The sequence below is a fragment of the Kwoniella bestiolae genome, chromosome 4 (assembly GCF_000512585.2).
Source record: "Kwoniella bestiolae CBS 10118 chromosome 4, complete sequence".
Taxonomy (NCBI): Eukaryota; Fungi; Basidiomycota; class Tremellomycetes; order Tremellales; family Cryptococcaceae; genus Kwoniella; species Kwoniella bestiolae.
In genome coordinates this window covers 1816623-1836519 of record NC_089244.1, presented here as the reverse complement: position 1 = coordinate 1836519, position 19897 = coordinate 1816623, and the positions used below count along the sequence as shown (strand labels likewise).

The window sequence follows — 19897 nt, the reverse complement described above, 5'->3', positions numbered from 1 at the left end:
TATGAAGCAAACCGATATGCATCATCATTTTTTTCCCTTGCCCATTACCATTGTCGTACTGTACGCACTGAGTTAAGTTTAGTAGATTGGACACCCCTACTACTGATCGTGCTAAACCTGATCTCGAAAGTGAAGGTACGAGCAAGCGGAGATTGGAGGCGATCTCCGCCCACCATATGTTTCCGTTTTTTCGCCAAACCAGCTAGAGCACGCTTCGAGATGTTTTGGTAGATCCTCCTTGTCCAATATGATAAGTTCAATCTTCATCTAATTCACGAAACCTCATATACATCCGCCTTGCGCCCAGTATCGAGCCATCGCATATTCAGCCTCATCCAAATCCAACCCCCTCGCTCGCGCCTCACCCGTACACAGAGCGCTAAATTCCAAAGAAATCTCTTCGTACCACCTTCCCCAACTCACCATCACCATCATGTCCATCCGACCGACCCTTCGATCCATTCTACCACTCCCCCGTAACTTCACCCGTACCTACGCCGCCAAATCTTCCATCTCCGGCGGTCCCCCAGCCCTACACGTCCCTACAGACTCCCGATCCGACATAATTCGTTCAGTCCTTTACCCACAAGACTCATACTCTCCCACATCCTCCTCACCTACTGGTACATACCACCCCGACCACCTGAACCGTCTTCAGAGCGTAATCCCCTCGGAGGAAGTGCACGAAACTATCGAAAGGGCATGGCAACTCCATCAACGCGGCCTTCGAATCACCCGTCAAAAGGCTTTACAGGCGAAGTTCGATGCTATGGTCGAAGCATGTAACGAGTTGGAATACATCACCAACCCGGCTAATGGTGGGGTAGAAAGTGGTGAGAAGAAGGGTGGGATCTATCATAGGAGGGTATATGAGATTGCCACGTCCGAGACTAGACAGGCTGAGCGAACTGCCGAAGAGCGGAATCATAGAGGGAAGAAGAGTGTCGAGCAGAGATGGAAGGAGACGAGAATTCCGGGATTGTTTCCTAGGGAGGCCTGGGTGCCTGTTGAGAGTAGGGGGAAGGGGTGGGGGTATGAGTGGGTTAGACCTGGGTATTAGGTGAGTTGGGTTGGAGATTGTGGCTTGTATAGCTACAGTGTTGTTGTTTCGGGGGGGGGGGGGGGGGGTTCTCTTATCCTGCGAACGAGAGTTGTTTCTATGTTTTATGGGGTGTACTTTGTTGGAATGGGAAAGAGAATGGGAATGGGGTCAAGATATTTAATATACCTATCGTCAATCTATGGAACCTTTGACAATCATCTCATCTTGACTTGATGAAGTAGGAAATAAGTTGAAGCTGATTTTACTTCTTCCCGTCTTGATAGGTATCCTCATTCGTCAAAATGCAAAATACCTTGTACTCCCGCGAAAACTTAGGTATACACAACTATGCATGAAACAGTATAAACCATCTCCAACTTATCGTCATCTCATTTCTTCAAAGTACACTCATAATCCTCGTCGAATCATTAACAGTCTTGTCGTAATTTCAATCATAATCATAACAGTCAACCTTGAAAACCTCGACACGGCTATCACTCGTTCACTTTCCATCTCTCCATTGTCCATCTCCTACTCTCGACTAGCCCAATTTGCCCCCGCCTTGATCTGAGCGATATCCACCCCTTCATCATCCAGAATCGACTTGAGGTAGACTATATCAGCTTTGGCTTGTCTGAGATCGTCTGAACCGAGCTGCGACAAGGTGGATTGCTTATAACGAATATCAGCTTTGTACTTGGCACAGGTACCGAGTGAAAACGAGATACAGGCATTGACCGGGGGTGCATCGGATGATTGGCCATCTTTGCGTGTTTGGGATGTGAGAAGAGAAGTACTCACCAGATTACCCAACTTCTCCGCAATTACTTCTCTGTACTTCTCGGGCGATTCGACCAAGTGCGAGTATCCCTTGGAAAGTTGATATGGTCTGGCTGTGAGGCTGTAAGAGGAGACGAAATCTCAGCTTTTTTAAGCATGATCGGTGTGATCCGACAACGAAAGCAATGTCCCGGTGGACGTGGACGAGACGATCGTTCCCATGAGGTATGGGGGAAGACTGTCTGTCCACTCACGGTGGTGCAGTACCTTGAACATGAGCGTTGGGCAATGAAAAGTCGAATGTGCCGCTGTGATTCATAGCATCACTTTCAGTATCTCAATTGGCTCGCTGAGAAATCCATCAAGCAGGAATGAGATTACTCACGCCAGAATATGCGTATCCTTGTTCTCCCCATTGGCTGTCCCATTCTCATTAATCTTGCTCTTCTGCATCGCTTGATCCGCCTCATCCAGCTCTCGTAACCTCGTCTGATCCTCTATCTGAGAAGGGTAAGAACCGTTGAAAGAGTTTTGATGGCTATTCGGCATTTCGTCGGGTCTGGGAGTTATGTGTGTGAACAAGGTATCTTCTCTTTCTAGGTCGAATCCCATGTTGGTGTTAGTATACTGACGATGATTTGTTTTTCTCTTTCGGGCTAAGGAGGTGTTCAGAATGTCGGTGTGGGCTGACTCACCTTTTTGTGTCTTCTACTCCGGTATCTACGCTGTTGGGTTGGTGAGTAAGAATGACGATGACCTCGGTTGAATGAAAAGAGCGATGATCTAGTCTTTGGGTATGATGATTCGTGAATGGATAGATAGTAAGGAGAGAGGAAAGAGGAAGATAGATAGTGAACAACGGTTCTAGCATCAAAAGTTTAGAGTTTGAGTTGGGCAAAGGAAGGGAGTATGACGTCTGTGAGTGATAGCTCGACTTGTGTGTATCAAAGGAGGGTATCAAACACTCCTCATCAGTACGATTAGAGGGTCAGTGAGTCAATTTTAGAGTACACTCAGACTCAATTAGACCACACTTGTGGATAATATCATACTCATATCATGTCGTTAAACTATATCAATCGTGTATCAAACTAAAGTAACTTAGTACAAGAAAACTATAACATACAGTACATAACCAACAACTCCGAATCTCCCTATACATGCAGCTATACAGGCGCACTGAACACCGCCCCAGCTTTACATTGAGCGACCTCTCCGCCTTCCCCATCAAGTATCGTGAGGAGGTACATCATATCTGCCTTAGCTTGGCGGAGGTTCTCAGGTGAGAGGTTGGGTAGGGAGTCTTGCTATATCATTTGGCCGTGATGAGTCAGCATACATTCGATACCCAACGAGACTCCAAAGCGTCTATAATTGAGGAAGTTGAATGAATAGAGGCCACTTACCAGTTTCGCGACTTTACGAGCTATCACAACGTTCATTCCTGGTTCTTCTACCAGGTGGCACAAATCGGATGATAATGCGTATTGAGGCAGGGGTCTGCGGCGAGGATGAGTCAGCGCTTTGGGCACAAGCAACGTTGCTGGGTGGGTGGTAACAAGAGCCTAAGAGTGCGCACTCACGACGGTGATTCGTCAGAGAACCTTCTATACGAAGATGAGGGAGAAGGGGTCCCGTAGCTAAAAATGGAACAAGTCTATCAGCTCGGAACATGTGTACAACAAGCTTGGACGGGAAGAGGTCACTCACGAAGAAGCGGTATCAGGAGTGTAGGTGTTCATGTTGGTGTTGATTTATGATATGACTTGGAGCAGTGATGGGAGATATGATTATATTCGAGTGAGAGCAAGGGATGATAGTTGAATGAAGAGAGGCTCTGTTGTGGTCCGAGGGACTGATATATGATAAATGTTCGAACGTAGTACGAATCTTAGACAAAGGGAAGGAGTATTCGTATCTTCCTTTCATATATATACCAATGCAACAAGCCATGTCATGATAGTGTTTATCAATGACATAATCTCCCCTGATGATGATATAATTTTGTAACGTACCCGTAGTCAGGTGACAGCCTTTCTACCAAATACAAAGACAAACAAAGACAGACAGAACAATTGAATCACCTGATACCCTACACGCAAGGATTGTCTGTCTATTCTCGGCACTTCCTCTCCTTTCCGCAGTTCTTGCATTCTCCATTACCACGAGCAGTCTCACTGTGATAAACCCTAAGCCGAGCCAAGCAAAGACAACTCTAACGCAAAAGTCAAGCACAGTAGTGTGTTTCCCATTCACAGCCACACTTTAATTCAAACACATCATAACTGTATCCTTGTCAATCAGGCACAACCACAGAATAATCGTCATCAATACGTCATCTCGAGACGACACCCTGCCTTGCACTGCATCCGATACCTCGGAGTGACATTCCCAACCACTGCTAGTACCCCTTCATCCCTCACTCCCTGCTCCACTATGCACCCTCGGACCTTGGCTCGGAGTCGGAGTCCGACGTGGAGGTGACTCCAACACGCGCATAGGGTGAGAACATCAATCAGTAGTATGTGATTTATTCCCACAGTTCGTTCTGAGTTGATGAGCGAGCGGCAAAACGAGTAGCATGTCTAACGGAAAGTCGTGAGACATACAATTCATTCATGCTCTCAACGGAATCTGTCCGATTGATAAACCACATCTCCCGCAATTTGGTAAAGTGGCTTTGGCGCATTCTTACCACATCCCATAATACAACCCTATAGCAAGGCGGTACTCGCACAGTATCGTCGCTAGAAAATGCATCCGAGGTATACCTATATCTATATCAACTGAACCAGATCTGAATTGTGTCTGATCCGTTATGTTACGTTACAAATACTCAATTTGCCAAACTTCCATAGACCTGTACCCTAATCAACTCTACAATATCTACTTCATGTTATCTTTCCATTCAAAATACATTCAATCTTTCACTAATTCAATCACTCCCCTCGAGCCTGCTGAGCTCTCTTTGCGAAACTACCAATACAGACCACATATCAGCAAAATATCATCCAAGTCTCAGACCGGGCTCTATGTGAGATGATACAGCAACAACACTCACACAGCAGCCAAATCCAACTGACCACCCTGAGCCTGCGGTTGAGCCACCTGACCAGGTTTCTTCCCTGCTCCGCTGGGTTGGATCTTCGGAGCGGAAGGTACGGGGGGTTTACCACCCAGACCTGCCGGTTTAGCGCCCACGGAGGGTTTGGCAGGAATCGCCGGTTTAGGCTTTATAGCTGGTGCCAGGGCTGGCTTGTTACCTATCGTAGAGGATGGTCGGGAGGTCGGAGGAGTGGACGAGGCTGAACCGTTCAGCGCGGGGGCTGCTGGCGGCGCACGTCTGGCAGCTGGAGGAGGGGGTGGTGGAGGTGGAGGAGCCGATTCAATTAGTTTGAGACTAAGACAAATGTACAATCTAGTCAGTGAAGATCACCGGGTCTATTGGAAAGGAGAGTTAGTACACACTAATTCGATGGTGCCCATCCTTCCTGACCGTTCTTGACTACCATCCACCATCCTGTAAGATGCCAAGTCAGCTCAGCTCACTGATCCATATCCTGGTCAAGTATCTACCATAAATGGAACATCGCAGGAGCTATTTTACTCACCATTATCATCCTTCTCCTTCACCTCAACCTCCTCACCCTTCACCAAGCTGATCTCACCGGGCTGACCAGCGAAAGCGTACAAAGCCTTATACATCTCTTTAGCAGGCGCAACAGGTGGCGGTGGAGGGGGTGGAGGAGCACCTCGGCCAGGTATCGAGGGTGGCGCGCGGGCTGCACCGGTCGCAACGGAAGGTTTGACCGCAGCTGGAGTGGCTCTCGTCGCAGTAGGTGCAGAGGGCATAGAAGCCATAGCAGCGGGTGCGGAAGGTTTAGTAGCTCCTGGTAATGTCTTTGCTGTTGGTCGATTTGTGGGTCGGCTCTGCAATTGAACGTTAGACTGGTTCGACGATGTTACTATAGAAACTACTTACAGACGGCGCAGCCTTAGCAGCCTTTTTGGCTTTAGGCTTTCTCGGAGGCATGGGGTTCGACACTACTCCGAGGGTCAGTTCGATCCACTGCGGACGGTAATCAGCTGATACTCACCACTCGAAGCTGCTTCTCCAGATCCGACAGCGATCGTATGACTCTTATAGACAGCTTCTCCTCTGACTGCCTCATCCTTCTTCGCGACTATCTGAGCCTTCTTATCCTTCTTTTTAAGGTATTCGATACTGCTCATACATCGATTCAGCACAGAAGACGAAGTTGGATCCGTGAATAATACTCACGTTGGACCAATGCTGACATTCATATTACCTCCCGTGAGAGTCAGGATGACACACATCATTTCCGTCTTGAAAGCGCAAGTAAAGATCGGATCACCTTCCTCACATGGCGGTAGATTGAGTGCCTAAAGGATTACCGGGTCAATTAGTGTTCGGTCACATTATTAGGACGAAAACTCAAGACTTACCACAAAGTCGTCCCTGAGATTGGTCATAGAGATGGTCTTTATAGTAACAAGGGGAATCTTCCTCTCCAAACTCGTAGTCACGCGGCCATCCTTAGCAGCAGAAACAACAAAGTATACCGCTTTATCCGTCTACCATACGTCCTGATCAGCTCATCTTCGGAACACATCAGAGCCTTCACTTACAATGATCAAGAACCTAGGACTAAGTTTACTAGATCTACCAAGTTTGGATACCAGCAATTCTGCTCTTGAACTGAAATGTACAGTTTCCGCGGCTATGGTACACAAATATAGACGTCAACGTTCTGCCAATCTCTAGCAGTCGATACTTCCCATAGCGGAGCATTGGAAGAACACTTACGACCAATTTGAGCGGCATTCCTCAACATCTCACCCTGTGGACTAGTCCCTCCCACATCGAGATAATCGCCCATGAACTTCCTCATACCCAACAAACTAAATCTTCGCCTCTCCTTTCTTCCAGCCAAGACCTCATGTCCGTAATCCCTCTTTCTAGCATACACGAGCGACTCCTTCTGGTTCCTCCAGAATCGTTGAATTTTGATAGCGGCTTCTACCTTTCTTCGCACGTATGCTCGCCAAGCCCTCTGGATTCGGGAAGCCATGGTGTGCCAGTATCGGTCTCGTTCGCCTTCGAGGTAGAACAACTAGGGAGTGATGAGATTGTCAGTCGCTTCGACCTCTTGGAGATAGAGGAGGGAGCAAGTGATCCGCAACTTACAGTCTCAGGATTTTTGATGAAAGCCTTGGTGACACCCATCTGCCACTCATCTTTCGAGATCTTAGCATCCATCAAGATCCTCTCACAACCCGATCGATCATCTCCGTCCCAAATATAGTCACCAGCGTACGAAGTAGCGGGAGAGAGCAAGTAGAATCTGCGGTCAACCAGATCGTCAGTTAGAGAGTCGGTGGGATATCTCCGGGATGCCAACTAACCGCTGTATCATCTTCGAAAATTCAGCTCGATAAGCAAAACCTGCTCTTCGAACTCTGATGTTTTCTTGTAAACCTAGATATTTGATCTGATGCAGGATGGCTTTATCATCATACTCTGTAGGCGACCTATGCTGATTGGGCTTGATGGTTCGGATGTAATGTGGTTGACACCTATCAGAAAACGATCATATCAGCTCCACAGTACAATAGGAAGACACATAAAAATTCAGACGGACTGACCTCATAAGGTTTTCCACCAAGGCATTAGCCGAAGCTTTGATCTTATCGCCCGCAGTAGGTGGTCGCTTCTTGTTGGAGTGGTCGACCTTCTCTGGGAACAGAGTATGCAAGAAAGTGTCCTTTGAACCTTCGATAAGATCCAAGATATCCTTGATCAAGGTATCCTTGTTCTTGTCTGTCATTCCAGCTACATTGTAAAGCACATCACCCGCATAGTGTTTGATCAAGAATTTGTTCCCTCTTGCTTCGAAGTTAGGGTTGGAGGCTAGCATGTTTGAACGTTGGATGAAGGAGTTGTCCGCTGCTGATGGATCGGCGTGGGCAGTCGCGGTAGCATCGTTCAGAGTAGCGAAGATACCGGCAGGTCGTTTGTCCTCGATCAGCGAACACACCACAGCGTTGTCGAAGACTGAGTGGGACGTCTGTCAGCTGTTGTTCGTTCTTAGCCAGAACCGGCCTGATAGCTTACATTTGATGGGGGTCCACTTGATTTGTTCTCTGACGTATTCTTCCTGTTCAGCTTTGAGCGTGAGTTCAATGAAGATCTGTTGTAACTTCTCATTGACATAGTTGATACAGAGCTGTTCAAAGCTGTTGTCCTGCGATCACGTATCAGCTGCTGACTTTTCCGTTAGACCAAAATTTTCGAAGCTTACTTGGAAGATCTCGAAACCACTATGATGGAGAAAAGTCAGCAAGCTGAAGTATTGGTGTATCAAATAGCTTACTAGATATCCAAAACACCAATCACATAATCAGGATTCTGATGAGGCTTCATCGAGACATTGACTCGACTGACAATCCATTCAAAGAGGTTGTTGTATCTGTCGCAATTGAATTGTCAGCTACTTCGATGCTAGGCTTCATGATTGCCAGCTGACTCACAAAGCTTTAGCCAAGGCATCTCTACCCGAACTTGCCTGAGCGACATTCTGCGGTACTTCATAGACACTTCCTCTTCTTCCACCACGCTGGGTCTCCATTATCCTCGTCATCAACACCTTTTGTAGCTGCTGAGGATCGACCTCCATCAAGTAACCAGCAAAATCAGTCACTCCCGTATCGGCGATTGCGGCGTTCCCGTCATCCCCTTCCACAAACTCTACGTTTCCTAGCCAGAGGATAGTAGCGAGTACACGGAAGATGGAGTTTTGCTCGTCGGATGATAGACCGATGATTTGCATTGCGCGCTGAATCAAATCAGCAAAGTCGGCTTCAATCCAAGATGTGCGGAACGAACCGAGAGCTGGATAGCACGTACGATCGTCTCCTGGAAATCCGACACATCATTTATACTCTTGACATCTAAACATCCACTTCTACTTGTATAGGCGTAAGCTTCAGGTCCTTGTAATCCGAAGGCCTCTGCAATAACGAGATCAGCAAAACACTCCTCTATATATTTGGATATATACAACTTACCCTTCTGCTCCGCGCTTGCTCCCTTGGTGAACTGGTAGAAGATGTGGAAATCCCTTTCATCGTCTATTTGCCCAACTACTCGGTTCTACACATCAAGCAGTATGAGCTCAGCATGTTTCGGCGAGGCATCATAACGCTAGCTCACCTTTTCCAATAGATAGTTGGTAATCTGAGCACCAACAGGTTGACCCAGGCCATTGAACATGATTTCTAGATATTTACCCTACGTCGTACCAGAATTGATATTGTCAATTCCCACTGTTGTTGATTGGACGGATAATTCAGACTCGGGTAGACTCACATGTCTACTTGAATTATCATTCCTCAATGTCTTCGCACATCCAAAACTTTCCAACAGAGGATTCGTCGCCAGCACCATCTCCTTGACATTCTCGATCCCACCACTTGACCCCTCTCCACCTGACACAGCAGCGATATACTGCATGATCCGCTTGGCTGCCTCTGTCTTCCCCGCACCGGACTCTCCAGAGATGATCACACATTGGTTTTCCTTTTCGGTAGTCATTCGATAGTACGCTGATTCAGCTATGGCGAATACGTGGGGGGTCATCTCTAGTCGATTCTTGCCTCGATAGGAGTTAAGGATTTCAGTGGTGTATATTCCGAGATCTACAATATCCGATGAATCCATCGATCAGCTATCTGCTATCTATGCGTATCAGGGGGATATTTGGAGGAGAAGGTATAGAACATACCTCGGAAGGGATTGACAGAGATCAACACATGTGCGATATACGTCTAAACACCTCTTATCAGCTTACAACATCCAAAAGTCTCGAGTGATAGCTTACGTAGATCTCTTGATTGTTGAATCGCTGTTTGAGGTTATCATTGATCGCTTCATTGGTAATCGTACTGAGGAGTGTCATATCTGGTACACCGGCTGCTTTCTTCTTCTTGAAACCCTCACTCCAATCGGCCTGTACCATTCCTCATAATCAGTCATCTCGACTCGCAGTACGTAGCTTAGAATGCTCAACTGACCTTCTGAACCTTCTGCGACTTGGCGGCACCTCCCCCTCCGCCTAGTAGTCCACTGACTCCTTTCTTCCCTGCTTTCTTTGAGATAGCCTAAGATCGAATAACAGGTATCAGCGAGGAGATCAAGAATTCGTGAGACACGAGCGGACAAACCATCTTGAGCGCTTCACAGCCTATTCACCGATCCTGATACGGTGCTTCAATGCCAACGGTAGACTGTCGGAAGTAGGCGTTTTCACGATGTTGCTGCTTGATTAGTGGGAATAGGATGCAGTGGTTATGAATATGAGTATGAATATATCAATTGCAGAGGGAAGGGAGGATGCTGTGTTTATCGTTGTACAAATGGTTGTGATGACGCTGTTGCTCAGACTCGTAATGTGGGATTCAGGGTATATCCCAATCGAATACAATTTGTTCCTAATGAGCATTCCATCCGCACATGAGAAAGGTAATGATTATTAGGATATAGTTGTAATGGTATTCTAATTCCGGTAATAACACCGATTGCACGTTGTTTTGGCTCATAGCACATGGGTTTCTCCAACACAACCAACCTCCATCTTTTGTCTTTCTAACTTCACCTTCTGCATTTTGATCATCATTCATTCAGCTTATATCACCCGTTATCATTCTTATACATGCTCATCACCGTCTCGCAGCCAATATGACAACATTAAGACCATCAAGGGGAGATCCGGGGATACACGAGGTGTGTTGAAGCACAACATCTTAGCAATGAAAGGGGGTGGGCATGCTGATCGTGCTCGTATGAATAGGTATGGGCAGATAACCTCGAGACAGAGTTCGCAGCACTTCGAGCAGCCGTGGATCAGTATCCATTCATATCTATGGTGCGTAGTCCTCTAGCACAGTCAGCTCAGCTTCTGGTGTCATATGCAAACGCAGGCAGAGCTGACAAGCGATCGGTCAACTCATAGGATACAGAATTCCCAGGGATAGTAGCAAGACCAATAGGGAACTTCAAGACTGGATCAGACTATCATTTCCAAACTATGCGATGTAATGTCGATATGCTCAAGATAATACAACTGGGTATAACGTTGTGTGACGAACATGGGAATTCACCGGAGATTTCTACTTGGCAGTTCAACTTTGCTTTCAACCTTTCGTGAGTACCGTCCTATACCAATCAGCCTGAGGAGTGGGCCAATCTCCCTTATACGGGCAATTTGCCATCACGATAGATGGGCCTGAGATTGCCATGTCGAGAATGGATTACAACGCTGTAGGACCACGCTAGATAGATGGGTTTGCTAACTTCATACTATCTTCATAAACATAGAGACGATATGTACGCGCCAGACTCGATAGACCTCCTCAAGAACTCAGGCATCGACTTCAAGCGGAACGAGGAGGAAGGGATAGATGTAGAGTATTTTGGAGAATTGTTGATAACGTCTGGATTGGTATTGTTCGATAATATCAAATGGGTTTCTTTCCACTCGTGAGTTTGCGAGTCTTTTTAAATAATCCTTCATGTTGCCTTCCATCACAACATCGAATCCCCATTCCGAAAACGGGTCGGAACCCCCCACTGCAATAAGGTAGTCGAACCCATATGGGGTTTTGATCACTGTGAAGGTCGGACGAGTTTCAGATAATCAACCCCTTAAACGGGGAACACTGCCTTCCTTCGATCTACTTATATCTGAACAACGAAGGGCCTGACTGACTCTTCGTACTTTCGATCATAGGGGATACGATTTCGGCTACCTCCTGAAAATCCTCACGTGCGAACCACTTCCAGCCAACGAAACAGATTTCTTCAACCTGCTCTTCCTCTGGTTCCCCTGCATCTACGATATAAAACATGTTGTCAGGTCTGTGAAGACGCTGAGGGGTGGATTGCAGGAGATCGCAGAGTCGTTGGGCGTGAGTGCATTTGATTTGCAACCCTACCTATCGGCAGACTACGTCAACTACCATGCAGAACGGCGATCGTAAACACCAGTCATCTTGTGTGAGCCTATAGCTGACTTTATTGCTTATATGATGTATCAGGTAACAAGAATTGGTCCCCAGCATCAAGCAGGATCAGATTCACTTCTCACAGCAGCTGTGTTCTTCAGGATAAGATCCAATTACTTTGATAATAACTTGAACGACGATTACTACAAGTGAGAACCACTTCCTTTCCTTGTCTCAATCACTCCACTTCAGACACAATTGGGCCTTTCGGATCATCCCGGTCTTTGAATGCTACAATGTGGACCAGTCCTGCTCCATACTTTTTTCACGACTGTACCATTATGTAAGCCCGTGCTGACTCACACTTCGCGTTTCAGAAACTACCTGTACGGTTTCTCCTCAGGTCGACATGGTAAAATCTCTCCACCAATAGCAGCAACAGGGCTGATAGGGAACGAAAAGCCGTATTAGAGTGGTATTACACTTATACTTTGCATCTTCCCTCTTGTATGGTATCCTTTTCGCTTCCGAGATACCAATCATATTATGTTTTTGGTCGTTCTTGATCTCGCTGTACGAACTTATTAAGTCATCTGAAGTGAAGCACCTTTTATACCACCTTCGAAATACCAGTACCATGGCATGTAATATCTTCATCAGGCAGTATCGCTAGGATCGCAGATTGCACGAGATTAGTCACTTGCTCTATCGTCATTCTGGGTCGTGAAAGGTCCACAGCCGAGCGCAGAGCATACCCATTCCGATGGCTGCTGCATTCCGAGAGCCAATATCAATATGGGGCTCACCATCAGCGAACGTGCTTCTCCGTTAGCCGAGCGTATAACGCATACCAGTCGATCTCACGAGCGCACCTCAGCATACGCGATGTAAATGCCCTAGATTCTCACTCCTCACTCCCTCATTCCGAAGAACTCCATTACTTGTCGGAACTCTCGATTACACTGGAGTTCATGTATTGATACCTGAAAGCCAAAGTTGATCCTGGACAATAATATAAAGTCACACGGAGGTTGTCAACCAATCTCCATGCCTGCATCTAGATCAAACATCCCGAAATGGTGGATATGCAGTAAATCAACTTGGATGATTCTCCTCGTTCCTTATCTTGATCATGAATCATCGCCCATGTACGTACGTACGTTTATGCAGCACATGTAACATCGACCTTCATGTCCAGAAATTTCGGATCTCTCTTGCCAATACGTACATACCACAGACACGACGAGACATTCGTCAACAGCATATGTAAGTGTCAAGCGTAGGCTCAGGACCTGAAGATCTATATATCAATCTCACTCATCAACTTTACGTGAATTGGTACATGTGCTATTTGGAGTACATACGTCTAGGAGCCTGGTGCTTCACTTCAACTTATGACTAGACTGATTAACGTCTTGTATGATACTAGATGGTATCCATCTGAAAGAGGGAAGGAGGTATAGAGACGAAACGCATGCAAAGAGTCAGTCGTCATACTTTGCAGTATAGTACTAATTCTGATCAGTGCCTTCAACTCATGCGTCTCGGACCTAAAAGAAATATCGCATCTGCTTCAAGTCAAGTCACCAAGTGCATGCAGTATAGCAATTCGCAAGGCGAGGTACACTACTCCCTAATATGTATCCCATTGACCAGATCCATCCCCTACACCTCCCCCATTACATCCATTCCGACTCGATCAAACACCAAGAATATCAATCCCTGATCCATCCATATTCATGTCCGTCTCCCAAGCAGGCGCCTATTTGAAGATTGATTGAGGGTTATTTCCTATCTCTACTCGATCATTACATAACCCCCTTCCCTCCCCCTCCGGACCCAAAGCTGACTATGTACCAGTACATATTGGTCGGAATTGTGCGAATCCCGAAAGATCAAGTCATTCTCATTCAGGGGCTAGGCTAAATTTACTCTTACTACTTGCCGGTACGACTCAAAATCGGTCAATCGTACAGGACAAACCACGTACGGTAGTCGACAACCTATGGCATAGCATCGTCGTGACGTACATGATGTACCTCGATGCACCGCATAGAACATGGAGCTAACAGGGTCAGATCACACAAGAGACAGAGACAGTATCAAGTCTAAAGAGTTTAAATCTAAATACACTGGTTCCCCTCGGATGTAAATTGAAAGGGTACTACAGATACTCAACATCCAGTGCCTGTTATCGATCGTTAGTCAAGCTGACTAAGATACACAGGAAATCTGTTTTTAGCGCTTGCGTTCTCGTTTCCATGTCCTTGTACAGACAGTAGCTTGCGAAGAGATATGCATGTGGAGGAGGGTATAGGTACCAGTCGACATGGTACATACATATATAATGTCGATGCATGGAAAAGAAAAACGAGACGGTCCTCTTCCACACATTCGAGGTACAGTAGATCCGATTTCACCTAAACGAGGGGTTCGAGATAGCTCGTTTGATTGACAAACACCACACATCACAGGTACGTCGGGAAGATCGCCATCTATCTACAACATCAACCTGTAACGATCACATCATATCACTGGTATCGCACGGACCAAGATTGACTTGGCAAACAACGGAGATTGACGATAAAACTCCACCCATTCCCATAGGTGAGCCATATGGGTCAAACCTCACCCATAAACGACGTCTCGACCCATTCCTTTGGCCTAAACACACGATAACGCACTGTGCATGACGACGACAAACGTTTAAGCTTACTCGAGTCAAACAGAAAGGCGCTGTGACTCTTTTGTTGAAACGGCGATTGCATTGGACTGGATTGGATTGATAATACACCGCATTGGATACACCGCTCTCACAGTGCAGTACTGTACCTCAATCAAGAAAACGAAAACCAAAAAGGTACAATCAGGTCTGTACCTGTCAGATCTGACTGGACTCGACTGGACTGGATTTACCAATCTCCGTCATTTGCCTGCCTGTACGAGTACTGTGTATAAAAAGTACATGCAGCTTCTCACCAAAATAAAACGAGAACTGCGCCTTCCCCCACTGGGTGTGCATGGTATTGATTATGCCTATGCACCATCACAAGGCATCATAATAATATAGAAAGATCGACCAAGACCTGTGTCCGAATATATCGCATCAACTGACACCCAATCCTAAACCAAAAGAAGATCGTCTCATCGCCATTTTAGAAGATAAACAGCATTACAGCATTACATCACCGGTGATCGGGATCCGACAGAAGACAAAAAACCTAAACTAGGTTATCCAATCGATATCAATCGAACATACTGTATCAATAACGTTAAGCGAGGTATCCATTCTCAATATCACTCGAAACAAGTGGTCAATCTCCGTGCTCTCAATCTCATTGCTATTGTCAACACAATCACAAGCGAGGTGGAGTGGGGTCCTTTGACTATACGGTATATGATTACCAAGAACAAGTAACATCATAACTCGATTGTACATCTCCGTGGGATCGACCTCAACCTCAACCTACATTCATTCATATATCTTTCCAACTCCATCGTCATTCATTCTGACATCGCCTCTCTCGTCGCTTTCCATATCGCCTCTAAGATTGATAGGAGATATATATCTATACAATACCATTCCATCAGCATAGCATAGCAAGTATGAGTGAGTCTCTTTCCAATCTATATAACGGTACTCCATGAGATCCAAACTCTCTTCCCTCTTAAACCCCCATACATTCAATCCCGACGGTTACCCAACCTATCACATATCTGGCTGTGCGCATCAATCATCAATCTTCGTTAGTCTACAAGATCTATAAAGCTGAAACTGTTTATTCTCTTATCCCTTATTCTCCTTGTTTTCGCCTTTGCCATCGGACCTCATTCACCTCGACCAACTTCACCGGTGGTGCTCTTGCTCGAAATATAATCATCCACGTATCCATCCTCCCATCCATCTTCCTCTCAATTCACTCTTACCTTCTTCGCATACATCTACTACACGGCACGGGACTTGACTTCTGTGTAACCCGTCGGCGACACCTTAATCTTCCGATCAACGCGGCTCTTTGACCACTTGTCAACGTGGTTTGATGGTTTTGCTCATCATCCAATCCACCCATCAAAACACACGTCCTTTACAACACTCTTTTTTTTAATTAATCCTTGATTTACAATCATTGATCGTGTCTCTTTCTCGATACATCTATACATACACTCATCGATCGATTGGATCATCTTCCATTCTTCCTTCTCTCTCTCTCTTTGATAACTTCTCTTTTTCGTTGGACTACCTACATATACATATAGCACAAGTACGTTCGAAGAAGCTGAACGAGGATAGTCCGCCACACTCAAACTCTGCAAGACCCCGCAAATCTCCAAGTCATAAACACAAACACAGTATAACAGAGACCAAGATGCCTCCTATAGCTGGATCACATAAGCATGAACACGATCATGTCCATCATCAACGAGATGAGAACGATGAAACTGCTAAAATTGGGTACCATCAACATGGTAGACGACGAGGTAAATTTGCATTCTTCCTATCCTTTATTTCCTGCTCCCCATCCTTGATCCTCTGGTCTAGTCACGGTGTCATCTTGCTATGCACTTAACAATGTGATGAGAAGCCTGATCTTAAGTTTGCTTGAATGTCTTCAGCTCCCGGTCAACCACTTCGACGAGGTGACGCATGTCTTATGTGTCGAGCTAAAAAGCTTGTAAGTGTTCCCATCTCCCCTGTTCCAAGGTTCATAAGCTGAGACTTCCTTCTGTTCTTACAGAAATGCTCGGCCCAGAAGCCTATGTGCGATCAATGCGCCAAACGTAAAGATCGATGCGTCTATGATGCTGTACGTCCCGCTTCGAGAGTCGAGAAGCTCGAGAAGAAGCTTGGTGAGTTCTGTCTGTTTGACGGATTGCCTGTGACCTAACGCTCATGTGAAACGGTTTGACTCCTTTCCAGCTGAGATGGACGAGCAGGACTTCCGAGAAGCAGTCATACGAAGAGCGGCTGCTTCCGGTCTAGGTCCAATCGATTTCGATAATTTGCTTGGTCAGATACCCTTATCCTCCTCTAGCAGCACGGTTGGGCAAGATAATGGTATCCCCAACTTTGCCGGGTACAACCTTCTTGGATTCCAGCAACCTCAGCTTCCTACTGGACATGCTGAGACACCCAGTCCAAATGCCGTGGATCAACTGTTGAACCCTGATTCGGATCAGCTGGTGGACATCAACGATATGCCTCTGTCCGCTTGGCCTTGGCCTTCATCGGCAACGAACTCTTTCTTCCACCTTAATCAAGTCAACCATCAGCCTGTATTTCCGAGCAACCAATTGCCCACTACTCAGATACATCAAGGTAACTTGCCGTGGCAGATGCTAGGATCATCCGACAATATCTCTTTCCTTAACCCGTCAGATTCCCCTCCGGTCAATGGGTTATTTGACACTTCTATCCCATCTACTGCCAATGGATCTGCAGCATCATCTCGTGCTCCATCGCACGACTCTACCGCTTCGCCTACTCCTCCGAATCTCATTAATCACTCGTCATCGCCAGCCACTGGAGTCAATGGGCTCAATATCAATCTTCCACTCGGACATTCCCCTTTAACTCCTGTCGATGCGATGTCGCCTCTCAAGCCTCTAGGATTAGTTCCCAACCTCAATCAGACACATCCCGGAATTCTCTCAAACGATAATATGGGTTCCAACTGGTTGGAAGCTCTCAGTTCGAAGACGGTCATCCCCCCGAATTTTGGGATAACAGACACTTCAGAGGTCGTCCGCAGTGTCATGCAAGTCAAGAAATCTGTGAGGTCCGAGGCGAAAGCTATCAGAGCGAAGGAGCTGAGCGAGGGTGCCAGAGATTATCTGTAAGTCTGACCCGACTTTTCTCCTCAGTCGAGAGTTGGGCAAAATGCTGATTTCATGACTTCAGACTTGATCTCTTCTTCGGAACGGACACACCTCGACCATTGTACGGATCTGAAATGTTCAGCGAAGAAGAGTTCCGAAGCAGACTCGCTTTACCCGAGAAACAAAGGCCTCACCCTTGTCTGGTCTTCTCGATGGTGAGCTGGACCCTTTCGTCCATCAGAATTGGCAAAGCTGCTGATACAGTAGCGCCGTTGTTATCTACCACAGTGCACGATAGCAGCCACAGAATCTTACGTTCCCAGTATTCGTAAACTCGCTGAGCCACTCTTCAAGATCGCAAGTTCAAAATTGGAGATATCCATAAGAAAGCAAGATAGGTTGGTCGATGCCATCAGGGCGAGCAAGAATCTCTCAAAGTGGCTGTTCACTCAAGGTAGAGTGCACGAGGGATTTCAATTTTCCTGTAAAACCATTGCGTAAGTGACATGCATTTCATTCGATTGATCTGCATCAATGCGATTGCTGAAGTCTCTCGGTAGACTCTGCGTTGCTTGTGGACTACACCGGATCCCATCCTCGATATTCAATCCAGAGCTGCAAGCGGCGTATGAGGGTAAACCAAAATACTTGCTTGATCCTCCTACCAGTCAGTGGGAGTTGGCCGAAAGAATTCACGCTTTGTAAGTGGCCTCATGTCTGGATGTAGTACTCGGTTGACAGTGTTCTAACATCACAATTGCAGCTGGTCAGCTTGGGGTAACGATAAAGGCGGATGTATCACTCATGGTTGGCCATCAACGCTAAGAGACGAAGAGATCATTACGCCTCTGCCTCGATCAAGGGAAGATTACTTTTCTGTGAGTACTGATTCTTCCGAAATAGAACCTGTGCACCGTAGCTGATCAGACTCAATGCTAGGATATATTACACTCGGAACCCGATATGACTCTACGGGATTTGTACGATCTGCCTTATCGAGATAACCCAATTCCTCCTAAATCGATATTGTGAGTGTGAAACGACGTCTCGACTCGGCGTAGCTGACAAAGCCCAATTTTCCAGCTGTTTCATCATAGCCGCAGAGACCTTGATCTACAGGTCGATGACCCTTCTCGATCAACCACCGGAATCTCTGGCATCGTCCTTCCGATCCATGGGATTGTTCGGTACCTCTCAGAAGTTCACACCGCGCGAGCATTATCCAACAGCGTACAAAGAAATAATGGAAACATCCATCTGGCTCGAAAGCCACATCCCCGAAGAATGGACTGCGAAATTCATACTGAATCATACGTGGGCTGAACCTGATATTCCTATTGTTGTGAGTATAACCCCTCCTGATAGAGGTCATTTCCCACACGACAGAAAAAAGACAAATGGATTCAGCTGACATGCAATGATGCATACTGTAGGCCCTGTGTCTCAAAACCGCTCGAATGCACCTACATCCCCTCGATAACGAGATTGACCGATCGGTAGGCCTGGGCCTGGCATTCGAATGTGCTGGATTGATCAAAACGCTACAAACGTACTATGAACGAGTGGTGACTTCTCCTAATCCTCCTTCATCGCCAACTCAATTCGGTGCCGGCACAGATACACCCCCAGCAACATTCGCAGGGATCAACAGCCAGATACCCGATAACAAATCTTCGGGGAGACATCGAGGAGGGATCAGTGGGCCGTATGGGATGAGCCCGTGCTATGGTGTCGTAGTCAAGTTGATTGATGGTTCGAGGATCTTGGAGAAGTTGGGTCAGGTCGAAGGTACGTTGATTGATCGTTGGCCTCTCTCACTGAAATTGTGCGAACAGAAAGGCTGATATCGGGGTGTAATTTCATTTATTAGAATCGAAGAAGTGTATGAACCAGGTCGAAGTGATCATTGATGGGTTTAGGAAGCTGAGTCAGCACTGTAAGATCATGTGAGTAGCGCTACAATTTATCAACGATGTGAGTGAGATCTGATTCCGAGTTATGGGTGTAGTGGCGCATATGTCGAGAAACTCGAGAAACTCTCGGAAGAATAAAATGAATCTTTCATACGACACCTCGTCGCTGTCGGCCGTGTGAAGCGCATATTGCTGGGGTATGATCGACCAACATAAAAAAGAAAACGGAAATAACGTTCAATCACTGGTATGGTCATTACGAAACAAGTACCGCAAGTTGCCTCTCGATTCCGCTCTCAAATTTTCTCACATTTCTTGTTAT

General features: G+C 46.4%; 6 protein-coding genes across 6 annotated transcripts; 3 read left to right on the top strand and 3 right to left on the bottom strand.

Annotated features, from left to right (window-relative positions):
* Window positions 1-433: 433 nt before the first annotated feature.
* I302_106266 (mitochondrial 54S ribosomal protein mL40) lies at window positions 434-1060 on the top strand (the record flags this gene model as incomplete). Its single annotated transcript, XM_019192010.1, has 1 exon — window positions 434-1060. The coding sequence occupies one exon, from the start codon at window positions 434-436 to the stop codon at window positions 1058-1060; it is 627 nt and encodes a 208-aa protein (XP_019046640.1).
* Window positions 1061-1573: 513 nt separating this feature from the next.
* I302_106265 (uncharacterized protein) lies at window positions 1574-2434 on the bottom strand (the record flags this gene model as incomplete). The annotated part of the gene is made up of 4 exons (XM_019192009.1): window positions 1574-1714; window positions 1844-1943; window positions 2077-2130; window positions 2208-2434. 4 exons carry the CDS (start codon window positions 2432-2434, stop codon window positions 1574-1576), a joined length of 522 nt encoding a protein of 173 aa, XP_019046639.1.
* A 554-nt stretch (window positions 2435-2988) lies between these two features.
* On the bottom strand, window positions 2989-3564 carry I302_106264 (uncharacterized protein; the record flags this gene model as incomplete). The annotated part of the gene is made up of 4 exons (XM_019192008.1): window positions 2989-3129; window positions 3229-3322; window positions 3406-3462; window positions 3533-3564. The coding sequence occupies 4 exons, from the start codon at window positions 3562-3564 to the stop codon at window positions 2989-2991; spliced, it is 324 nt and encodes a 107-aa protein (XP_019046638.1).
* A 1197-nt stretch (window positions 3565-4761) lies between these two features.
* On the bottom strand, window positions 4762-10069 carry I302_106263 (myosin-1; the record flags this gene model as incomplete). The annotated part of the gene is made up of 25 exons (XM_019192007.2): window positions 4762-4798; window positions 4884-5222; window positions 5291-5342; window positions 5434-5752; window positions 5805-5866; window positions 5920-6047; window positions 6105-6226; window positions 6290-6418; window positions 6473-6564; window positions 6651-6957; window positions 7032-7188; window positions 7250-7420; window positions 7490-7898; window positions 7959-8088; window positions 8146-8164; window positions 8218-8313; window positions 8375-8679; window positions 8751-8854; window positions 8912-8996; window positions 9057-9134; window positions 9213-9541; window positions 9628-9670; window positions 9724-9852; window positions 9917-10003; window positions 10067-10069. 25 exons carry the CDS (start codon window positions 10067-10069, stop codon window positions 4762-4764), a joined length of 3732 nt encoding a protein of 1243 aa, XP_019046637.2.
* Window positions 10070-10580: 511 nt separating this feature from the next.
* Window positions 10581-12316, top strand: I302_106262 (uncharacterized protein; the record flags this gene model as incomplete). Its single annotated transcript, XM_019192006.2, has 7 exons — window positions 10581-10625; window positions 10693-10767; window positions 10855-11045; window positions 11220-11381; window positions 11632-11809; window positions 11939-12054; window positions 12223-12316. 7 exons carry the CDS (start codon window positions 10581-10583, stop codon window positions 12314-12316), a joined length of 861 nt encoding a protein of 286 aa, XP_019046636.2.
* Window positions 12317-16212: 3896 nt separating this feature from the next.
* I302_106261 (uncharacterized protein) lies at window positions 16213-19713 on the top strand (the record flags this gene model as incomplete). The annotated part of the gene is made up of 13 exons (XM_019192005.1): window positions 16213-16324; window positions 16460-16518; window positions 16582-16693; window positions 16764-17679; window positions 17745-17877; window positions 17951-18159; window positions 18223-18363; window positions 18426-18540; window positions 18602-18690; window positions 18746-19004; window positions 19096-19450; window positions 19533-19608; window positions 19671-19713. 13 exons carry the CDS (start codon window positions 16213-16215, stop codon window positions 19711-19713), a joined length of 2619 nt encoding a protein of 872 aa, XP_019046635.1.
* Window positions 19714-19897: the final 184 nt, after the last annotated feature.